The sequence below is a fragment of the Globicephala melas genome, chromosome 1, assembly GCF_963455315.2.
Source record: "Globicephala melas chromosome 1, mGloMel1.2, whole genome shotgun sequence".
NCBI classification, from domain to species: Eukaryota; Metazoa; Chordata; class Mammalia; order Artiodactyla; family Delphinidae; genus Globicephala; species Globicephala melas.
In genome coordinates this window covers 144390431-144411670 of record NC_083314.1, presented here as the reverse complement: position 1 = coordinate 144411670, position 21240 = coordinate 144390431, and the positions used below count along the sequence as shown (strand labels likewise).

Below are 21240 nucleotides of genomic sequence, written 5' to 3'. Positions count from 1 at the left end.
CGCTTAGTCACAAAAAGGGACTTAGACAAGTCTCTTTCTCTCTGGGAGCAACTGCTACATCCGTAAAATCGGGTAATAACTTCTGCTGCTCCGCCTTCCCTGTGGTGCTTGCTACATAACACTACGCTGAAATGAGGAAAAGATGCGACTGCTTCACAAGGGCCATGCAGATGGAAGGTTCACATGGTTCAGATCATTACTGAGAGCCTCAGGGCGCTGAGGACAGGAGTGTTCACGTTTTTCTGTTGTTGGCTTTCGGTTTCCCCGCTACAAGGTCGCAGTCCCCGGGAGAAAAGCTGTTAGAAATCGCAATGTGGAAAGTAAAACGTTCCTAAAGGGTTTAGAACGTGCCTGGCACTTAATAATAGGCGCTTAGTACATATCTGCTGAATGGATTAATGGCTGAATGAGTCCACAGAGAACAATTCCTCAGTCCCGCGGCTCAGATCCCTCTCCAGCCCGTGGGACGCCACACTCACCGGGCGCCGCAGTTTGTTGGAGCTGGGCGCAAGCCCTCCGCTTCCCACCGTCCCCGCTTCAGGAGCTCGTGGAGCTGCAGCAAATCTACCTGCCCAGGGGCACTCCTCTTACAGCTACCAGCCGCGTACTGGAGCCGAAGCGGGGGCCTCCCGAGGAATGGACAGAAGGTGGAGAAAAAGAAACTTCCCGCCAACGCCGTAGCCCCGCCCCCAGGGTGTCTCCACGTTCCGTCAGCAGCCAGCCCTTCCGCCCCGCCCATCTAAGGAGGGGACGCAGGACGTACATCCGTCAACGGTCAGAGGCCATCATTGATTCGGTATGCTACGCCGTTCGCGCAAGAAAGTGCCCGACTCTAAAACATTTCCGGGTTCAAGATGGTCGCCCAAACTATTTAGTGAGACTTCCTCCATCCTTCTCCATTCCACTCCGGTTTTTTAACCTGGATGTGACGTCCTAAAGAACCCGACGGAAATAGAACGGAAGGAGGTGTAAAATGGCGAACCGTACTGTAAAAGATGCGCACAGCATCCACGGCACCAACCCTCAGTATCTGGTGGAGAAGATCATTCGGACGCGCATTTATGAGTCCAAATACTGGAAAGAGGAGTGCTTTGGCCTTACAGGTGAGCAAGAGCGCGCCGATCCCCCCGCCCCAACCCCGGTCATCTTGTGGCCCAGTTCTCCAGACCAGTCCGATAGGACTGGCCCCTGGGGGTGAGACTAGAGGGGAATCATTGTCATTCAGAAAAATCTGAGCGCCTACTCTGTGCCTAGTCTTGTGTTGGGCTTTGGGAACACAGATGGATCTGATAGGACCTCATTCGGAAGGGTGTCACGTTGCGGTTCTTTGAGTCATTACATGTTTAATGATAACTTGCTGGGTTCCAAACAGCACAGAGACCCTGAAGGTCTTAAAGGAATGTCATTATGCTTGAAACCAATTCATGATCTTCCTATACTCAAATCTGGACCATTTGCAGTATTTCCACATCCCAGTCCTAATATAAATATATGCTATTCAGAGAAATATTCCAGGTAGTCTTTGATCTTTGTTTAATTCTGGCTCCTCTTTTGGAGCTGTGTTACCCCAGCGAACCGTGGCTTTCTTTACTGTAAAACGAGCATAGTAATACTGAACTTAAAGGTCAAAGGGTTGTTCTAAGGATTAAATGAAATGTATAAAAAGTGTTTGGTATAATAAAAGGAATCCAAATCGGAAAAGAAGAAGTAAAGCTGTCACTGTTTGCAGATGACATCATACTATACATAGAGAATCCTAAAGATGCTACCAGAAAATCAATGAATTTGGTAAAGTAGCAGGATACAAAATACACAGAAATCTTTTGCATTCCTATACACTAATGATGAAAAATCTGAAAGAGAAATTAAGGAAACACTCCCATTTACCACTGCAACAAAAAGAATAAAATACCTAGGAATAAACCTGCCTAAGGAGACAAAAGACCTGTATGCAGAAAATTATAAGCCACTGATGAAAGAAATTAAAGATGATACAAACAGATGGAGAGATATACCATGTTTTTGGATTGGAAGAATCAACATTGTGAAAATGATTATACTACCCAAAGCAATGTACAGATTCAATGCAATCCCTATCAAACTACCACTGGCATTTTTCACAGAACTAGAACAAAAAATTTCACAATTTGTATGGAAACACAAAAGACCCCAAATAGCCAAAGCAATCTTGAGAAAGAAAAATGGAGCTGGAGGAATCAGGCTCCCTACTTCAGACTATACTACAGAGCTACAGTAATCAAGACAGTATGGTACTGGCAGAAAAACAGAAATGTAGATCAATGGAACAGGATAGAAAGCCCAGAGATAAACCCACACACATATGGTCACCTTATTTTTGATAAAGGAGGCAAAAATATACAATGGAGAAAAGACTTCCTCTTCAATAAGTGGTGCTGGGAAAACTGGACAGCTACGTGTAAAAGAATGAAATTAGAACACTCCCTAACACCATACACAAAAATAAACTCAAAATGGATTAAAGACCGAAATGTAAGGCCAGACACTATAAAACTCTTAGAGGAAAACATAGGCAGAACACTCTGTGACATAAATCACAGCAAGATCCTTTTTGACACATCTCCTAGAGAAAGGGAAATAAAAACAAAAATAAATGGTACGTAATGAAACTTAAAAGCTTTTGCACAGCAAAGGAAAACATAAACAAGATGAAAAAAGTGTTTGGTATAGTTACAGCTATATGTTAATAAAAAGCACTCAGTAATCAGTGGTGGCGGTGGTGCTGTTACCATTGTTAACTACTGCTCTGCTGTTACTGCTCTGCCACCATCCTAGCTGTGTGTCCATGGACGAGTCATATTGTTTCTCTGAGTCGCCATTAAATTTTGGAGTCATGTAAGGTTTACTTTGGGGGCTTTTTCTCATTCCATAGTTTTCTTCTTGGATGATATCCGTACCACAGTTACCTCATATATATAGATGCCTTTAAATTTATCTCTGCAGCCCAAATCTCTCCCTGAGATCTAAGTCTCTGATTCCAAGGCATGCCAACTCCATATGTGCAAAAGTGAACTCATGACGTTTTTTCCCAACACTAGGTTATGTTCCCTTGTCATATATTTTCATTGCATTCTGCATCTTCTTTCAATTACTGATCACACTTTCAATATTTTTTTTTAATGCTTTCTGCCTTGCCTGACGGTAAACTCCATAAGAGTAGTCATTGGGTCCCTCTTCTTTATCCCTCTACCTGTATCTCTGCTACTTGGCACCTAACTATAAATTGCCAACTGTAATATGGAATGAATTAATATAGAAATTATCCTAAGGGAACTTGGAGAAGTCTGATTTATAAAGTGATTTCCCATTAATAGTACCTAACCTTTATTTATTTATTTATTATCTGTGTGTCAGGTAGGTATTAGCATTTGTTTCTATTATCTCATTTGATTCTTACTATAGCCCTTAACTTTGTACCTTTATTATTCAAATTTGAACTGACAGGCTCAAAGAGAGGTGAAATGACTTGCCCTAGTTCACACAGCTAGTGTTTGATTTTTTTAAAAAAATATATTTATTTATTTGGCTGAGCCGGGTCTTAGTTGTGGCATGTGGGATCTTTAGTTGTGGCATGTGGTATCTAGTTCCCTGACCAGGGACTGATCCCGGGCCCCCTGCATTGGGAGTGCGGAGTCTTAACCACTGGACCACCAAGGAAGTCCCTAGTGTTTGATTTTTTTTTTTATATACAGCAGGTTCTTATTAGTTATCTATTTTATACATATTAGTGTATGTATGTCAATCCCAATCTCCCAATTCATCACACCACCACGTCGACCCCACCCCCCATCCCACCCTCTGCCGCTTTCCCCCCTTGGTGTCCGTACGTTTGTTCTCTACATCTGTGTCTCTATTTCTGCCTTGCAAATCAGTTCATCTGTACCATTTTTCTAGATTCCACATATATGCGTTAATATACGATACTTGTTTTTCTCTTTCTGACTTACTTCAGTCTGTATGACAGTCTCTGGGTCCATCCACGTCTCTACAAATGACCCAATTTTGTTCCTTTTTATGGCTGAGTAATACTCCATTGTATATAGGTACCACATCTTCTTTATCCATTTGTTTGTTGATGGGCATTTAGGTTGCTTCCATGACCTGGCTATTGTAAATAGTTCTGTAGTGAACATTGGGGTGCATGTGTCTTTTTGAATTATGGTTTTCTCCAGATATATGCCGAGTAGTGGGATTGCTGGGTCATATGGTAATTCTACTTTTAGTTTTTTAAGGAACCGCCATACTGTTCTCCATAGTGGCTGTATCAATTTACATTCCCACCAACAGTGCCAGAGGGTTCTCTTTTCTCCACACCGTCTTCAGCATTTGTTTGTAGATTTTCTGATGATGCCCATTCTAACCGGTGTGAGGTAATACCTCATTGTAGTTTTGATTTTCATTTCTCTAATAATTAGTGATGTTGAGCATCTTTTCATGTGCTTCTTGCCCATTTTTATGTCTTCTTTGGAGAAATGTCTATTTAGGTCTTCTGCCCATTTTTGGATTGGGTTGTTTGTTTTTTTAATATTGAGCTGATGAGCTGTTGATATATTTTGGAGATTAATCCTTTGTCAATTGATTCGCTTGCAAATATTTTCTCCCATTCTGAGGGTGGTCTTTTCATCTTGTTTATGGTTTCCTTTGCTGTGCAAAAGCTTTTAAGTTTCATTAGGTCCCATTTGTTTATTTTTGTTTTTATTTACATTACTCTAGGAGGTGGGTCAAAAAAGAGCTTGCTGTGATTTATGTCAAAGAGTGTTCTTCCTCTGTTTTCCCCTAAGAGTTTTATAGTGTCCAATCTTACATTTAGGTCTTTAATCCATTTTGAGTTTATTTTTGTGTATGGTGTTAGGGAGTGTTGTAATTTCATTCTTTTCCGTGTAGCTGTCCAGTTTCCCAGCACCACTTATTGAAGAGACTGTCTTTTTTCCATTGTATATTTTTGCCTCCTTTTGTCATAGATTAGTTGACCATAGGTGCGTGGGTTTGTCTCTGTTCCATTGATCTGTATTTCCCTAGTGTTTGATTTTGACAACAGTATTGAAAGGTTATTATCCCCATTGTCTAGATGAAGTTCGCTCAAGGTTGTGTAGCTATTGAGGAGTTATTTGTTGTTATTGTTTTGTTTCTTCTAACTCTTAATCTGGCTTTTTTTTTCCCTAACATGATGCCAAGCACGGACTCTGAAGTTAGACTGCTTGGATTAAAACCCAGGCCCTGCCACTTTCTGGCTGTGGACCTTGAGCACATCACTTAATCTTTCTTAGCCCTCATTTTCCTGGCTGAAAACAAGGGCAGTGCTAGAACTTACCTCCATGGCTTGTTGTGAAGATTAAATGAAATAATACGAAATGCTTAGCAGAGTACCTGTTATATAATAATCTTTCAGTGTATATTGACTGCTGCTATTATTATTAATTATTATTACACTCTTGTTCTCCTAATATTAAACTGTTAATTCAGGAGCACCAAACGTTGAACTAGCTTTAACTTCTCTCCACTTCAAACCTGGAAAAGCTTAGTCCTGATGTGTCTGAGATGCCACTCTGTTTTTGTTTCTTAGCTGAACTTGTTGTCGATAAAGCCATGGAGTTAAGATTTGTGGGTGGTGTCTATGGTGGCAACATAAAGCCAACTCCCTTTCTGTGTTTGACCTTGAAGATGCTTCAGATTCAACCTGAGAAGGATATCATTGTAGAGTTTATCAAAAATGAAGATTTCAAGTGAGTGAAATGTTTATTAGCTAATATAAAAACTTCAATTTCATGGTCCAGAATTTGGCTTTAGTTAAGAGGAGTGAAAACAGTGTTATCTCATTTCCACAGAGTTCCACTCTAGGATTTTGCTCTTGAGCCTCTTGAGTTTGTGTTTTGTCTGTTTTGATTATATTGACCTTCTCCTTCACTGTCTCAGTCTTGATGGCTTTTCCCAAAAAAACAGTATTTCACAAACTCACTGAGCATATACTAAGCAGAAGCGAGTGCCTAATATGTTGGTAGCAGTGAATGCTTAAGGATGAAGAAAACAACATAGTGTGGTAAAGAAGAGGGAAACTTTGGTGTTAAATGTAGGTTCATGTCCAGACCCTGTTACTTATTAACTGTGACCTTGGAGAAGTTACTTAATTTTCTAAATTTTACTTTATTTACCTATAAAATGAAACAGTAATAGCAACTCAGGATAGATGTGAGGATTAAGGAAGACAGAACAGTAAATCTCCCAACACAGTGCCTGTTGCAGGGTGTACGGCCCCAAAATATAAGCTGCTCTTATTATTTTATTATCCATTTTCAAGGAGCTCACAGACAAGTATAGGAGACAGACATAATAATAGATTATTATGTGCCACCCTCTATTCTAAAAAATTTAATATAATAATTTATTTAAACTTCACAAAACCCTGTAAAATTATTATCCCTATTATATAGGGGAGGAAACTGAGGCAGAGAGAGATTGGTTTCCCCAAGGTCAAATGCTGGTAAGTGGCAAAGCTAGTTTCAGAGTCCATATCCTTTGCCACTCTATTTTGTTTGTCATATACAGAAACTGTTGAGTTTCAAATGCCTACTCTTTATCCAAGTGGAGATTTGAGTGGGTAGTTGGGATATAGGAGAAAGGGAGAAGAAAGGAATCTTACAAACATTAATGGCTAGAAAACAGCTAACTTTTATTAGGCACTTACTGAGTGCTAGCTATATGCTATGCTTAGCACCTTACATACATTTTTTACTTAATACACCAAGCCATCAAATTAGGGACTATCAGGTACATTTTATAAGGATTGAGAAAGCAAGTAAATTGCCCAGTGTTACACAGTTAGTAAATAATGGAATCAGAATTTGAACCCAGATGACTTTGACTTTTTTCCATAACCAGCATTCTGCTTCCTAGCAACAATTTATATATTCATGTCTATGTAAATTGGTTGTATTGTTAGTAAATAAATCTTATACTTTCGGTTGTTAAATTTAGTATCTCATTTGATTCTTAAAATAATCCCATGAAGTAAATGGGTTGTATCTTAGTTTTACAGATGATATAATAGACCCTGAAAGTTGAGCAGCATATCCTAAGTAACCACAGCCAGTAAGTGGCAGAATGAGAACTTGAACACAGGTCTCCATATTTTAGCTATCTTTCTACTGCCCCATGCTGCTTCTAAAAATTTAGCTTTCTTATCTGCCAAAGAGAAGAAAGAACTTGTTTATCCACTACTGTCATGAGAAAAGCCAGTTGTAAAACTCAGGAACTTTGTAGGATGGCCTGTTGTTTCACTGTCATCTATCTGTCAGGTATGTCCGCATGTTGGGAGCACTTTACATGAGGTTGACAGGCACTGCAATTGATTGCTATAAGTACTTGGAGCCTCTATACAACGACTATAGAAAAATCAAGAGCCAGAACCGAAATGGAGGTGAGTATGGTGCCAGGTGTCTAGACCTTCATCCCTGAGCCAGTTTTTATTTCACCAGTATCTCTAGTGTCACATTGTCACATACATTGTGAGTGTTGCTCTTAATCCAGATTGTTACTGCCTTCCGTCAGGTCCTCCTTCTCTCTCATGGGGCGTAGCACTCCATTAGACTACTAGCTTCCTTTCGACCTTACCCAGTCTGCCCGTCTGCCTGTCTTTCCAACTGCATCTCATGTTAATCCTTGCTTTGCATCATGTGCTCCATCCCATAAAGACCTAGCTCCTGAATGACCTTCACTGTAAAATCCTTCTCCAGACCTCCCAGGCAAGGTTAGTTTTCCATACATTACACCTTCACAGTTCTTTCTACTGGCCTCTCTTGTACGATACTTCACCCTGCAGTATATAGACTGTACTCATGCTTATGTAGGAATCCCACTGAAAAATAATAAGTGTATCCAGGAGGGGCAGCTCCATACCTTTTACAAAGAGACATATTTTGTGGTAAAATGGGATTCAGGGAATGCAGTCAGAACTTTTTCTCACTTAGTATCATAACAAAAGACTAGTAGCATTTGCCTTTACCCTCTACATATTACACTAAGGAGTAGAAGTTAAGAATTTGGTATTATTCTTTAAACTTTTATTAACTTATTCATTCATTGAATAAATACATATTAGGTGTCAATGTTATGGCAGGTACTATGCTATGTACTGAAAATAATATGGTGAACAAGATGGACATGGTCATGGCCATCATGAAATTACTTAGTTATGACTATATTATGTTAAACTAAGACAGGAGTTTTAAACCTAGTGACAATTTGGGCCAGATATTTCTTCGTTGTGGGGAGCTGTCCAGTGCATTATAGGATGTTTAGCAGCGTCCCTGGCTTCTACCCACTAGAGCACCCCATAGTTGCAGGGGGCAACACCACTGAACTAAGAACCAAGAACCACTGAACTAAGGTAATGTTTACCATAGAAATTCTAAGAAGCTATTGCTCCACTTACCATATAAGATACATGATTCTTAAAAATAGCAAATCACTATGTTGTACACCTGGAACTAATATAATGTTGTAAGTCAATTATACATCAATTTAAAAAAAGTTTGCTGACCCGTGCAGGGGAAAAGATACATATTCTATATTTAGGAACTTAGTGGGTTCACATGAGAAATTGTACTTGAGTTATAAATTTTATTCATGAACATTACCCCATTACAATTCAGGACTCTTTGTGCTTGTTTTTTGTGTCTCTCCTGCTAATTGGGACAGCTTCATTCATCCCTTTATCCCCAGCTCCTAGAAGAGGCATGGCACATAAATGGCCTCAATAAAAGGGAGTTGAATGAATGAAGATAGGTGGTGATGACAAGAATATGAAAGGCTGTAGTTTGAGCCCAGGTTTGACAGTAGTCCCTTCAGTGTAACTGCCACACTGCAATAGCTTTATTAGTGAATGTGCAGGCAAAGGGAAGCTGCAGAGAATTCACACTTTCTATACCACGTACCCTGTTAGATATCTTACATAAAGAATCTTACACTTCTTTTACTTTTTGGCTATTTAAATTTATTTCCTAGTTACTTGAGCTTATTATTTTTCTTTCAGAGTTTGAACTGATGCATGTGGATGAATTTATTGATGAACTACTGCACAGTGAGAGAGTCTGTGATATCATTCTGCCCCGGCTACAGGTAAGAGATAAAGGTCATACACACACAATACACAGTACACAATAAAATGTGTGTAAAGATCTCTTTACACGCATACATGATAAAACACCATGGAGCTCAGAATCTTCTTTTTTTTTTTAATTGAAGTATAGTTGATGTACAATATTATGTAAATTATAGGTATACAGTATAGTGATTTACAATTTTTAAGGATTCTACTCCATTTATAGTTATTATAAAATATTGGCTATATTCCCTGCATTGTACAGTATATCCTTAGAGTTTATTGTATACCTAATAGTTTGTTCCTCTTAATTCCCTCCCCCCCTTCCCTCTCCCCTCTGGTAACCACTAGTTTGTTCTCTGTATCTGTGAGTCTGCTTCTTTGTTACATTTACTAGTTTGTTGTATTTTTTAGATTCTTCATATAAGTGATATCATACAGTATTTGTCTTTCTCTGTCTGATTTATTTCACTTAGAATAATATCCTCCAATACTGTATAGCACAGGGAACTATGCTCAGTACTCTGTAATAACCTAAATGGGAAAAGAATTTGAAAAAGAATAGATACAAGTATATGTATAACTGAACCACTTCACTGTATAGCTGAATCATTTTACTGTACACTGTACTGTACTGTACTCCATTATGAAATAAAATTTTTTTAATAAATAAATAATTTTAAAATAATAATAATATCCCCCAAGTCCATCCATGTTGCTGCAAATGGCAAAATTCCATTCTTTTTTATGGCTGAGTAGTATTCCATTGTATATATATATACTGCATTTTCTTTTTTGTTCCAAATATACATATATTATTATATTTCTTTATAAAAAATTAATGTAATTATGACAATATACTTTAGGTTTTTTAAAAAAAATTTTATTGGAGTATAGTTGATTTACAAGGTTGTATTAGTTTCAGGTGTACAGTAAAGTGAATCAGTTATACATATATCCACTCTTTTTTAGATTCTTTTCCCATATAGGTCATTACAGAGTATTGACTAGAGTTGCCTGTGCTATACAGTAGGTCCTTATTAGTTATCTATTTTATATATAATAGTGTGTATATGTCAATCCCAATCTCCCAATTTATTTCTCCCCCCTCTTCCCCCTCTGCTAACCATAAGTTTGTTTTCTGCATCTGTGACTTTCTGTTTTGTAAATCAGTTCATTTTTACCATTTTTTTAAGATTCCACATATAAGTGATATCATATATTTGTCTTTCTCTGTCTGACTTCACTCAGTATGACAATCTCTAGGTCCATCCATGTTGCTGCAAGTGGCATTATTTTGTTCTTTTTAATGGCTGAGTAATATTCCATTGCATATACGTACATCTTCTTTATTCATTCATCTGTTGATGGACACTTAGGTTGCTTCCATGCCTTGGCAATTGTAAATAATACTTCTGTGAACATTGGTGTGCATGTATCTTTTCAAATTAGTGGTTTTGGGTTTTTTTGGGTATTTACCCAGGAGTGGACTTGCTGAGTCATATGGCAGTTGTGTTTTTATTTTTTTTGAGAAACCTCCATAATGTTTTCCACAGTGGCCACACCAATTTACATTCCCACCAATACTATATGAGGGTTCCCTTTTCTCCACATCCTCGCCAACATTTGTTATTTGCATTTTTTGTGATGATAGCCATTCTGACAAGTGTGAGGTGATATCTCATTGTGGTTTTTTTGATTTGCATTTCCCTGATGATTAGTCATGTTGAACATCTTTCCATGTGCCTGTTGGCCATCTGCATGTCCCCTTTGGAAAAATATCTATTTAATTCTTCTGCCCATATTTTTTAATGGGGTTGTTTGCTTTTTTCTTATGGTCCTCCTAATTAGCAGTCTTCATGTCTATGAGAAAGATAGGAGATTGGGAGTGAGAAGAAAACAGAAAAAGTGATTGAAGGGTAGGGCTTTAAAAGTGAATAACATAAGAAAATTTTGTTCTTTAAAATATTATATTATTAAGGAGATTGTAGTAGAGTAGGTTTTTAAGCTTTGTGAGCAGTTTTTCAAATTGATCTTCATATAAAAATCTAGGATATAAAACAGATGAAAGGAAGGTCAGGAATGGGAGACTGATCCACCTTAAATATCATCTTTATCGTCTTACCTCCCTTTCCTAGTGAGAAATAATTGTCCGTGAAGCATCTTTCAAGAATGAGTCTTACAGCATATGATTTTTAAAATAATATTGTAAAATACAAAGAGAAAACAGATATAGTAGGTAGCCTAAAGAGAAAGGGAATGGTCTATAGTGGAGAGTTGAAATTTATCCATGTTGTTGCACATTTCAATAGTTTTTTATTTCATTTGTTGCTGAATAGTATTCCATTGTATGGATATACCACAATTTGTTTACCCATTCATCTGTTTATGCAGAATTGCAGGGTACAAGGTCAATGTACAACAATCGGTTGTATTTCTGTACACTAGCTATAAACAACTGGAATTTGAAATTTTGCTAAAAAGGTACCATTTACAACAGCATCAAAAAATTTAAAATAGGGCTTCCCTGGTGGCGCAGTGATTGAGAGTCCACCTGCCGATGCAGGGGACACGGGTTCGTGCCCCGGTCCAGGAAGATCCCACATGCCGCGGAGTGGCTAGGCCTGTGAGCCATGGCCGCTGAGCCTGCGCGTCCGGAGCCTGTGCTCCGCAACGGGAGAGGCCACAACAGTGAGAGGCCCGTGTACGGGGAAAAAAAAAAAAATTTTAAAATAATTAAGGATAATTTTGTCAAAAGATGTGTAAGACTTAAAACTATAAAACATTGCATTACTGATGGAAATGAAAGAAGACTTAAGTAAATGGAGATATATCATGTCCGTGGTATATTTTATACCATGACTTAGAATTGTTAAGTTGTCAATTCTCCCAAATTAATCTGTAGATTCAATTCAGTTCCAGTCAAAATCCAAATAAAATTTGATATAACTTGACAAACTGATTCTCAAATTTATATGAATATGCAGAGGACCTAGAATATCTAAAACAACTTTGAAAAAGAACAAATTAGGAGGACAAACACTACCTGATTCCAAGACAGTGTTGTGTTGGCATAAAGCTAGACAAGTAAATAAATGGAACAAAGTAAAGGGACCAGAAATAAGTGTACATATATATGGTCAGTTGGTTTTCTACAGAGATGTTAGGGCAATACAATTGAGAAAGGATAATCTTTTCCACAAATGGTGCTAAAACAGTTGAATAGCCGTATGGAAACCAATGAATCTCTACCCTTAGCTCATAAACTTGAAGGGGATAATAGTCTCATAAAAGCTAAGAGTATAACATAAAGAAGGAAAACATAGGTGAAAATCTTAGTGACCTTGGGTTTGACAAATTCCTATAATAAGACATAAAACCATGAATTATTTATTAAAAATTAATAAATTGGCCTTTATAAAAATTAAAAACTTGCCTTTCAAAAGACACTATTACAAAACTAAAAAGGCAGGCCACAGACTGGAAGAATATATTTGCGCAACATATATCCACCAAAGTTCTTGAATCTACACTATATAAAGGACTCGAACTGAATAACAACTCAGTGGACAAATGAACAAAAGATTCTAACAGACATTTTACCAAAGAAAATACATAGTTGGCCAATAGCACATAAAAAGTTGTTCCGTACCGTTAATCATTATGGAAATGCAAATTAAAGGCACAGTAATATACACTACATACCTAGTAGAATGTGACCCTGACCTTATCAGGTGTTGGCGAGGATGTGGAGGAACTGGAAGTCTCCGTATCCTATTGGTGACAATATAAAATGGTACAACCTCTTTGGAAAAGTTTGCCAGTTTCTTCAGAAGTTAACCATACAATCCAGCTATTCCACTTCTAGGTATTTACTTGAGAAATGAAAGCTCATGTCCACACAAAGACATAAGCACAGATAATCATAACAGTTTTATTTGTAATGGCCAGAAACTGGAAACAGCCCAAATGTCCATCAAGTGAATGGACACAAATTGTGATGTGTCCATACATTGGTACTACTCAGCAGCAAAAATGAACTATGGATGCACAACAGCGTGGATGAATCACAAAGTAATTGTGCTGAGTGAAAAAAGACAAAAAGCTGTATGTACTGTATAATTCCTTTCTAATAAATGTAAATATAGTGACAAAAAGGAACAGTGGTTGCCTAGGTGCAAGATAAGGGAGTAGGGAGGAAAGGGAATGAGAAATCACAAAGGAGCACAAGTAAACTGTTGGGTGGGGTGGATTTATCCATTATATTGATATAGTGGCTTACAGTTGTATACAGTACGACTCAACACTCATCAAATTGTATACTTAAAAAATGTACAGTTTATTGTGTATCGATTATACCTCAGTGAAACTATAAAATGTATTGCAAAAGTCATTGGAATACCTGTAGAGTAAGGGTCTTTTGCTCTTAGTGCTCTACTATTCTCTTATTCTGATGTCTATGTAAGAATCAGCAGCATTAATGGAAGGGTCGCAGAAACAGTGTTTAAGATGGGGGATGGGAGCAAATTCTTAAGTTTTAAGCAACCACAGAAACCCAAACTGGGAGGATCCAGAACTTCAGGTCTCTTTTTTGATCCTACTGCAGCTCAGTAATTTTGAAGCAATTTGCTGTATCCCACCTGCTTTTGAGGTGCTCATTTCCTTGCTAAACTAAAAGGAATAATTTAAAGATCAAAGGTCACATAGTATATGATTCTCTTTATACGGTATATTCAGACTAGGCAAATACATAGAGACAAAGCAGATTCGCGGTTACCAGGGGTTTCAGGGAAGGGGGAATGAGGAGTGATTACTTAATAGGTATGGGGTGTTTTTCTGGTGTGATGAGAAAGTTTTTAAACTAGTGAGAGGTGGTCATGGAATAGCATTGAATTTTATACTTTAAAATTGTTAATTGTGTATTATGTGAATTTCACCTCAATAAAAAACAGATCAAAGGGATCTGAAAAACTTCAAAGTAGAGAATAGAATGGATTACAGATACATAATAAATGGGTGAGGTAAATTTGCTCGAGGCAGCAAACCAGATGGATAAATGTAGTTGGTAGATGAGTGCTCACACTTAAATGCAATGAACCACTCCTCCTCCACAGTGACTCAGTTACAGAAAATCCTAGAAAATAATCCTGAAAATTATTTCTTCTTTTCCATATTGGCTACTGTAGACTGTGTAGTGAAAAGAATGACATTTAAAATCTGAAAACCTGATTTCAGGGCCCAATTCTCACATTTATTATCCTTAGCTGCTACTGTTATTTTTAGAAATACTGCAAGAAATGGAATATTCTGAAGTGCAGTCAGTTGTAACTAAGGGTTCCAAAGCTCGGTCATCTCTAAGCAAGCATATTGATGCAAATGAGGTAGTCTGCCTGGAGGCTAGAAGGAAAGACCACAAAGCAGGACCCTCACTGAGGAGAGAGAAATTGAAATATGACTGATATCTGTTATGTCACCAAGGGGTGTGTTCTGGTGTGGGCCTATGTCCTGGATGAAATGACCCTTAAGACCACCTTCTGCTTTGATTTCTGTTCCTATTAAGCAACTCATAGGGCATCAATTTAGCTTCTCATGTGCCCTGACATTGGCAAGGAGTTGCTCTGGAATGAATTCTAATTTTGTCAAACACAAATACTGTAAGTTAATACACTGACTTCAGTCACTTCCAAGTCTGGTGAACATTAGGGATTCTAGATGCCCTGTCTGATGCAGTCCTAGATCCCAGACTGTGGTGATCCTTTCCAAGGAGCCCTTTTTCAAGGGATTGACTTCACTAAATGGCATCTTTGTCTCATTTCTCCTAATCTTCGTAGAATTTTGTTAGTGATGAGTGAGAGCAAAATAGAGAACAAATGTTACTATTTATTTTAGGGCTATCCAATGATCTCTATGTCCTTGGCACAAAAAATGGTAAGGGGTCTTATGACCCAGTCCATTTGTCAGTTTTAAACTCACCTTTGCCTTTCAGGTCCTTAGTCACTCAGTAAGGACTACTAAGCCACATCTTAGAAGAAATGGAACCAGGAAATGGATTGTTTATATCCTGAGCCTTGTTCAAAATGCATGACTGTAGACAGCTACCCTAAATCCTGGGTCTAGTCGAGAGTTGGTGCTACTTCAGAGCAGGACCCAAACCCCCAAACTGGGCTGAGTCTCAATGGATCTCTTGGGTTAGATTCTGGTCTGAGCCTCTCCTGGCAGAACTACCAGCCAACAGTCTCAAACTATTGGCCCTTGTGTGTGAAGCCCATATTTTTTATTCAAGGCTATACCCATACTGATTGATATTCTAGTGCCCTTAGAATATAAGATCACAGGGAGTAGAGGCAATAGAAAAGTGATGCTCTCTTCCACTTTGTATTTATCTCTTTACAGGGGAACTTAAAAAATATATATAGATTCCAGGTATGCGAAACTCCTTAGGAAAATCTTGAATTGTCTAGGATGTCTTTGAAATGAAATTGCCTCACCTGCTATACCATAGGTTTTCTCTCACTCCCAGAAGCCCAGTGTTGCAGCTTCAGGACATAGAGGAGATAGCAAGCCCCCCCAACTCTCACTGTGTTCTCTGTAGAAACGCTATGTGCTAGAGGAAGCTGAGCAACTGGAGCCTCGGGTTAGTGCTCTAGAAGAAGACATGGATGACGTGGAGTCCAGCGAAGAGGAGGAAGAAGAGGATGAGAAGGTCAGACACCTGGGAGCTTAAGGGTTGGAGGAGGGAGAGTTACAGGGAATGGGAATGGTCTTTTTTGTTTTGTTTTCAAACTTTAATTTTTAACTTTCTTCAACCAAAAAATACAATATGTAGTCATTAAGAGTATAGGATTTATAGTTAAATAGACCTTGATCCATATCTCAGCTTTGCTGTTTACTAGCTGTATAATCTTGTGCAAATTACATAATCACCATTTTCTCTTCTATAAAGCAAGGATTATGAAACCTTTCTTTTAGGACTGTTGTGAGCATTAAATGAAATTATATATTATATACATAAAGCTATTAGCTTTGGGACATAATTGCCTAATAAGTGGTAGCTATTAAAATAAATACTTCGGACAAAAACAATACTCTTCATAATTGAATGCATACTAAGGAGTAAGCCTAGTTTAGGGGGAAAAAACCACCTACTGCATGGTCATGTTCTTTCACTACTTGTTAAAATGCTGAAAAGTTGAAAACAAGCAAGCTGTCAGGGAGCAGTCAGGTAAACTATTATAGCAATTCAACAGACTATTAGGCCGCCATTAAAAGTATTATGAGAAGTATATGATAGGGACTTCCCTGGCGGTCCAGTGGTTAAAACTCCACGCATCCACTGCAGGGGGTGCGGGTTCGATCCCTGGTCAGGGAACTAAGATCTGGCATAACGTGTGGTGTGGCCCAAAGAAAAAAGCATATGATAATGTGGAAATGATTGTGGTGATGTTAAAAAAAAAAAAAGGATCTAAAACATTTGTGATTAAAATTATAAGAACATGTATAGAAAAAGGCTGGGGGAAATATAAGAAATTCTGGCCTATGGATACTGAGACAGTGTAGATGGAGGTGTAGCTCTGAGCTAGTAGGCTCCATCTAAGTTAAGTGCTAAAGGAAGCGCAATCATTCATGAATTGAAAGCCAGGCAAGGCTGAGGTGCTTCTTCTGTGGTGAGAGGACCAAAAGTAGGCATTCTTTTTTTTTTTTTAATGGAAAATTTAATCATATACCAAAGTGGAGAGAAAGTGTCTCCATCTACCCATCACCTAGCTTCAACAATGATCAACTCAGCTGTTTTGTTTCCTCCACATCTCTACCCAATTGTCCCTCACCAGTTACCTTGAAGCAGATCACAGCCATCATATATTTCATAATATTTCAGAAAAGACAAGGGCCCCTTTTTTAAGCAAAACTATATACCATCATCACCCCCCAAATGAACAATGATGCCTTAATCTCATTAAATATTCAGTGTTCACATTTCCCCAGCTATCCTACATTTTTAACAGTCTGAACTAGTATTCAAAGAAGGTCCATAAATTGTAACTGGTTCATCTTGTAGTCTGTCAGTTCCATCCATTGTTAATTTTTCCTCTTGCAGATTTTAAATGTATCAGGTCATAACATTCTGTACATATTCTCACAATCTGTATTTTTGTGATTGTGTCCCTGTGGTATCACTCATCGTGTTCATTTGTCCCTTGTATTTTCTGTAAACTAGTACTTGAGTCTAGAGGCTTTAATTGGATTTGGGGTTTTTATCCCCTTTGGAGTGGAGCAACACTACTTCATAGGTAATAGTGTGTACTGCCCCCAGGATGAGCAAAGTCTGGCTGTCTCTCTTTTTGTAATATTAGGAGCCACTGATGATCTTTGCCTAGATCCATTAGGGGTTGTAAAATGGTGATATTCTAATTATTTCTTCATCATTTGTTACCTGTAACACTGCTATAAAGAGAAACCTCCCAAATCAACATTTAGTTTTTCATAGGTACAGTTTATATAAGGTAAGATAAATTATTTCCCTTTATCAGTTTTTAAAATAATGAGTTGATTTGATAGTATCCTCCCAAGGAGGAAAGCTCTCTTGCCCTTGGTAACACTGTGAGTTCATGGATTTAAGCATATTTGGTGTGTTTTGGACCATTATTGTCCTTGTTGATGCTCAAATTGTCCCATCTTTGGCCAGTGGGGGCCCCTCAACTTGACTTGTGAGGCTTTTTGATACAATCATAGTAGTCTCAGCCCCTTGCTTTCTGATATATGTTCTAGTCATGTCTTGTTACCTTCTAGCCTGGACCTAGAATTAGCCAGTTTTCCAAGAAGCCCTTGGTTGCATTAATTGGGATATGATATTTAGAGACCACAGTCTGGGCTCATTGCTACAGCTGTGTTTCTAGGACTTTACAGTTAACAAAGCTAGGGGAAAATTTTTTTAAGCTTCAAGTACACTATGAGTTTGTACTTATTAATCTTATCGATCTTACATCTGCATCTCTTTTCTTTCACGTTGGAAATCCCATCTTCTTAAGAAGCATACTTACTTACCTCTCACTACTCTTACATAGTCCCAGAATAATGGTACCAGCACTAAACAATAATGGATTAGAAACATTAAAAAAATTTTATTTGCTTGTTTTGTCCTTAGGGTTATCCATGTATTCAAATTACTGTTTTAAAGTCACTTGGAGGTGGAATTTGGGACGGAATGGGGAGGAGAGTGTAAACTGTGTTCCTAGATGGTTGTCTATAAGCCTGTGCTCATCACTGACCCATTCTAACTCTTTTCCAGTTGGAAAGAGTGCCGTCACCTGATCACCGCCGGAGAAGCTACCGAGACTTGGACAAGCCCCGGCGCTCTCCCACACTACGCTATCGGAGGAGTAGGAGTCGGTCTCCCAGAAGGTTAGGGCCCTAGTCATTGGCCTCTTCCAGGGAGACTTTAAGCACTGTAGTGTAGAAGTTTGGACTTCATGGAAGGAAAAATGCCAGCCTATGGATAATGTCTGTTTGTCAATGTATTAGTTGCTACAAAACAACCACTCACAAAACCTCAGTGGCAGACATTTATTTAGTTCACAGGTCTGTGGTCAGTGGTTTAAGCTGGGCTTAGATAGGAGGTTTTTTGAGTATAAACTATGGTCCCTCATCTGGTGCAATCAGTTGTCTTTTGGCTAGTATAGGACAGCCTTAGCTAGGATGACTGGAGCAGCTCATCTCTTCTCTATGTGTGTCACATTCTAGGCTAGGTTAGGCCTGTTCCCATGGCAGTCGCAGAATACAAGAGCAAACAAGCCCAACCATGCAAGTATCTTTCCAGTATCTGCTTGCATCACATGTACAAGTATCCCATTGGCCAAAGCAAGTCACGTGGCCAATCCCAGACTTGGAGTCAGAGGGTATTAAAGTTACATGACAAAGGACATGGATAACAGAGTTGGGTGAAGAATTGGGGTAATTTTTGCAATTTACGATATCCAGTGCACCTACTAAGGTTCTTCTTTCTCTTTTTTCTTTCCGTATAGGCGGAGTCGGTCTCCCAAAAGAAGGAGGTAGGCCTTTAGTGACTTGTGATGAAGGATAGGGATTTGGGGAGGGGGATGCTGTTGTTGTGTTTATACTGTCGGACAGATGTGGGAGTCTGACCAGTTATTTCCACAGCCCCTCCCCTCGCCGAGAAAGGCATCGGAGCAAGAGTCCAAGACGTCATCGCAGCAGGTCCCGAGATAGACGGCATAGATCCCGCTCCAAGTCTCCGGGTATAGCATTTGGGCCTTTTGCTATTGGTTGTCTTAAAGAAATGTAATAGAAGCAATTAGCTTCCTGCAGTACAGTAGTACCTTACTTTATTATTGTCTAGGAAAAAAGGAAGTGGATATAGAATTTGAAAATTAGACTTCACATCTTAACTGTCACTTACCAGCTTTGTTGATAGGAGGATGAGCTTCAGTTTTTTCATCTGAAATTATAGGAGTAAGACTTAACAGATTAGTGGTAAATACCCAATGTGATATTTTTGAAATTTAGCCATAAAGCCTTGTGAATACATATGAAGTGAGTTCAGTTCTCTGCTACCAACAGTGTCCCTATCATAGGCCAAAAAATATTAAGCCAATGAAAGGAATTGGGAGAAATGACAGTGGAGGAATAGGAGGGTAGAATCTCATTCAATAGCCTTTTCTTCCCCAGGTCATCACCGTAGTCACAGACACAGGAGCCACTCAAAGTCTCCTGAAAGGTATGGATTAACCTCTATTTTGACTTAAGAATTTCACTCTTTATTCAGAAATTAAAGTCCCAATTACAACTAAGGTGGACCTGAAATTTTCTTGTATTGATGAGACACTCAGGAATTCTCCTTAATTACAGGACAAAGTTGGGCTGTTGCCCTGAAAATTACTAGAATTATATATACTGTGTTTTGTTTTTCCTTTGTAGGATTGCAGCTTTCGATAAAGGCATGAGCTTTAATCTCAGGAGACCTGGGGTTCAGTCCCAACTTTTAACACTTAACAGTTGAGTGACATTGGACAAGTCACTTTCATTTGATAAATTTTTATTAGAAACTTCTATATGCTGTACACTGTTAGGTGCACTCAATCTCTCAGAGGTCATTTCCTCAATGGTAAATTTTGGAGAATGCCTAACTTGGTGTTACTCTTAAACATAAAAACACCAAGTATATTTATGAATGTTGGGTATCATCTCTGTCCCCATCAGTGTTAGCATATCCCAGTCTTCCTCAAAAGTCCTTGCCCAGGTTCCCAAACAGCTGTTAAATTTAATGATTTGTATGTGTTGCCATTTCAGATCTAAGAAAAGCCACAAGAAGAGCCGGAGAGGGAATGAGTAACAGACTCAGTTTGGTTTTAGTCCAAGTGGCCTTCTGTGGAGATAAAGGCATCTGTCTATGTGCAAGAATGAAGATCTACTCCCCAGGCAGCTATGAGAATATTCTGGATTTTTTTTTTTTTACCAAAAGTTTCTTCACTTTTTCTTTTTTAAATGAAAGAGGTGCTGAGTTTTGTATCTTGTTTTGAATCATAATCCACATGTTTGTTTGAGTGATAATGCTTCCTAAGGGCTGCTTTTGACCTCTTTGTACAACCAACCTTGTTTGTACTCAAATTTATGAGGGTAGAATGGACTGGAACAGAAGGTATGAAACAAGGGGAGGATGTGGCCACCTGGTGACCCTCTTGTTATTAAATTTGACACACCCATTTCCTGTTTTTCTGTGGTTTAGTTTTGGTTTACACTGTGATTAGAACTGTTCTGAGAATCCTGAGATTTGTGCTGCTGCTTGCTGTACCGTTAAAAAACCAAGTCAGTAAAATATATTAGCTCCAAGTTTTATTTCTAGCAGCAGCAAGTGGTAATAAACATGAAAACTGACTGGTTAGCAGCAGCTTTATAAGAAAAGAATGAATTCAGTTTGTAAGGCTTCTTCTGGATCATTTAACAGTTGCACTGAATGTTCAACAAACAGTAAAACTTAACACTTTTTATATAGCGTTCTTCCACAGTGTTGTTTCTTCTTCCCCACAGCCTTGAATTCCAGATTAAGGTGCTCAGCGCCTTTATACTACGGGCATTGACATTATCAAATC

At 38.5% G+C, this 21240-nt stretch overlaps 1 protein-coding gene across 1 annotated transcript; it reads left to right on the top strand.

The window, feature by feature from the left end:
* Window positions 1–804: 804 nt before the first annotated feature.
* PRPF38A (pre-mRNA processing factor 38A) lies at window positions 805–20614 on the top strand. The gene is made up of 10 exons (XM_030870153.3): window positions 805–1103; window positions 5603–5762; window positions 7332–7453; window positions 9068–9153; window positions 15729–15839; window positions 18423–18535; window positions 19156–19182; window positions 19292–19389; window positions 19820–19868; window positions 20441–20614. The coding sequence occupies exons 1-10, from the start codon at window positions 974–976 to the stop codon at window positions 20481–20483; spliced, it is 939 nt and encodes a 312-aa protein (XP_030726013.1). The 5' UTR covers window positions 805–973; the 3' UTR covers window positions 20484–20614.
* The last annotated feature ends 626 nt before the right edge of the window (window positions 20615–21240 follow it).

What these genes read in the sequence shown, in the direction of transcription:
- PRPF38A (XM_030870153.3), top strand. Translation starts at nt 974, where the DNA reads ATGGCGAACCGTACTGTAAAAGATGCGCACAGCATCCACGGCACCAAC. An exon ending in TCATTCTGCCCCGGCTACAG is followed by an intron (nt 9,154 to 15,728) that starts GTAAGAGATAAA and finishes TGTTCTCTGTAG; the next exon opens with AAACGCTATGTGCTAGAGGA. An exon ending in AGGAGTCGGTCTCCCAGAAG is followed by an intron (nt 18,536 to 19,155) that starts GTTAGGGCCCTA and finishes CTTTCCGTATAG; the next exon opens with GCGGAGTCGGTCTCCCAAAA.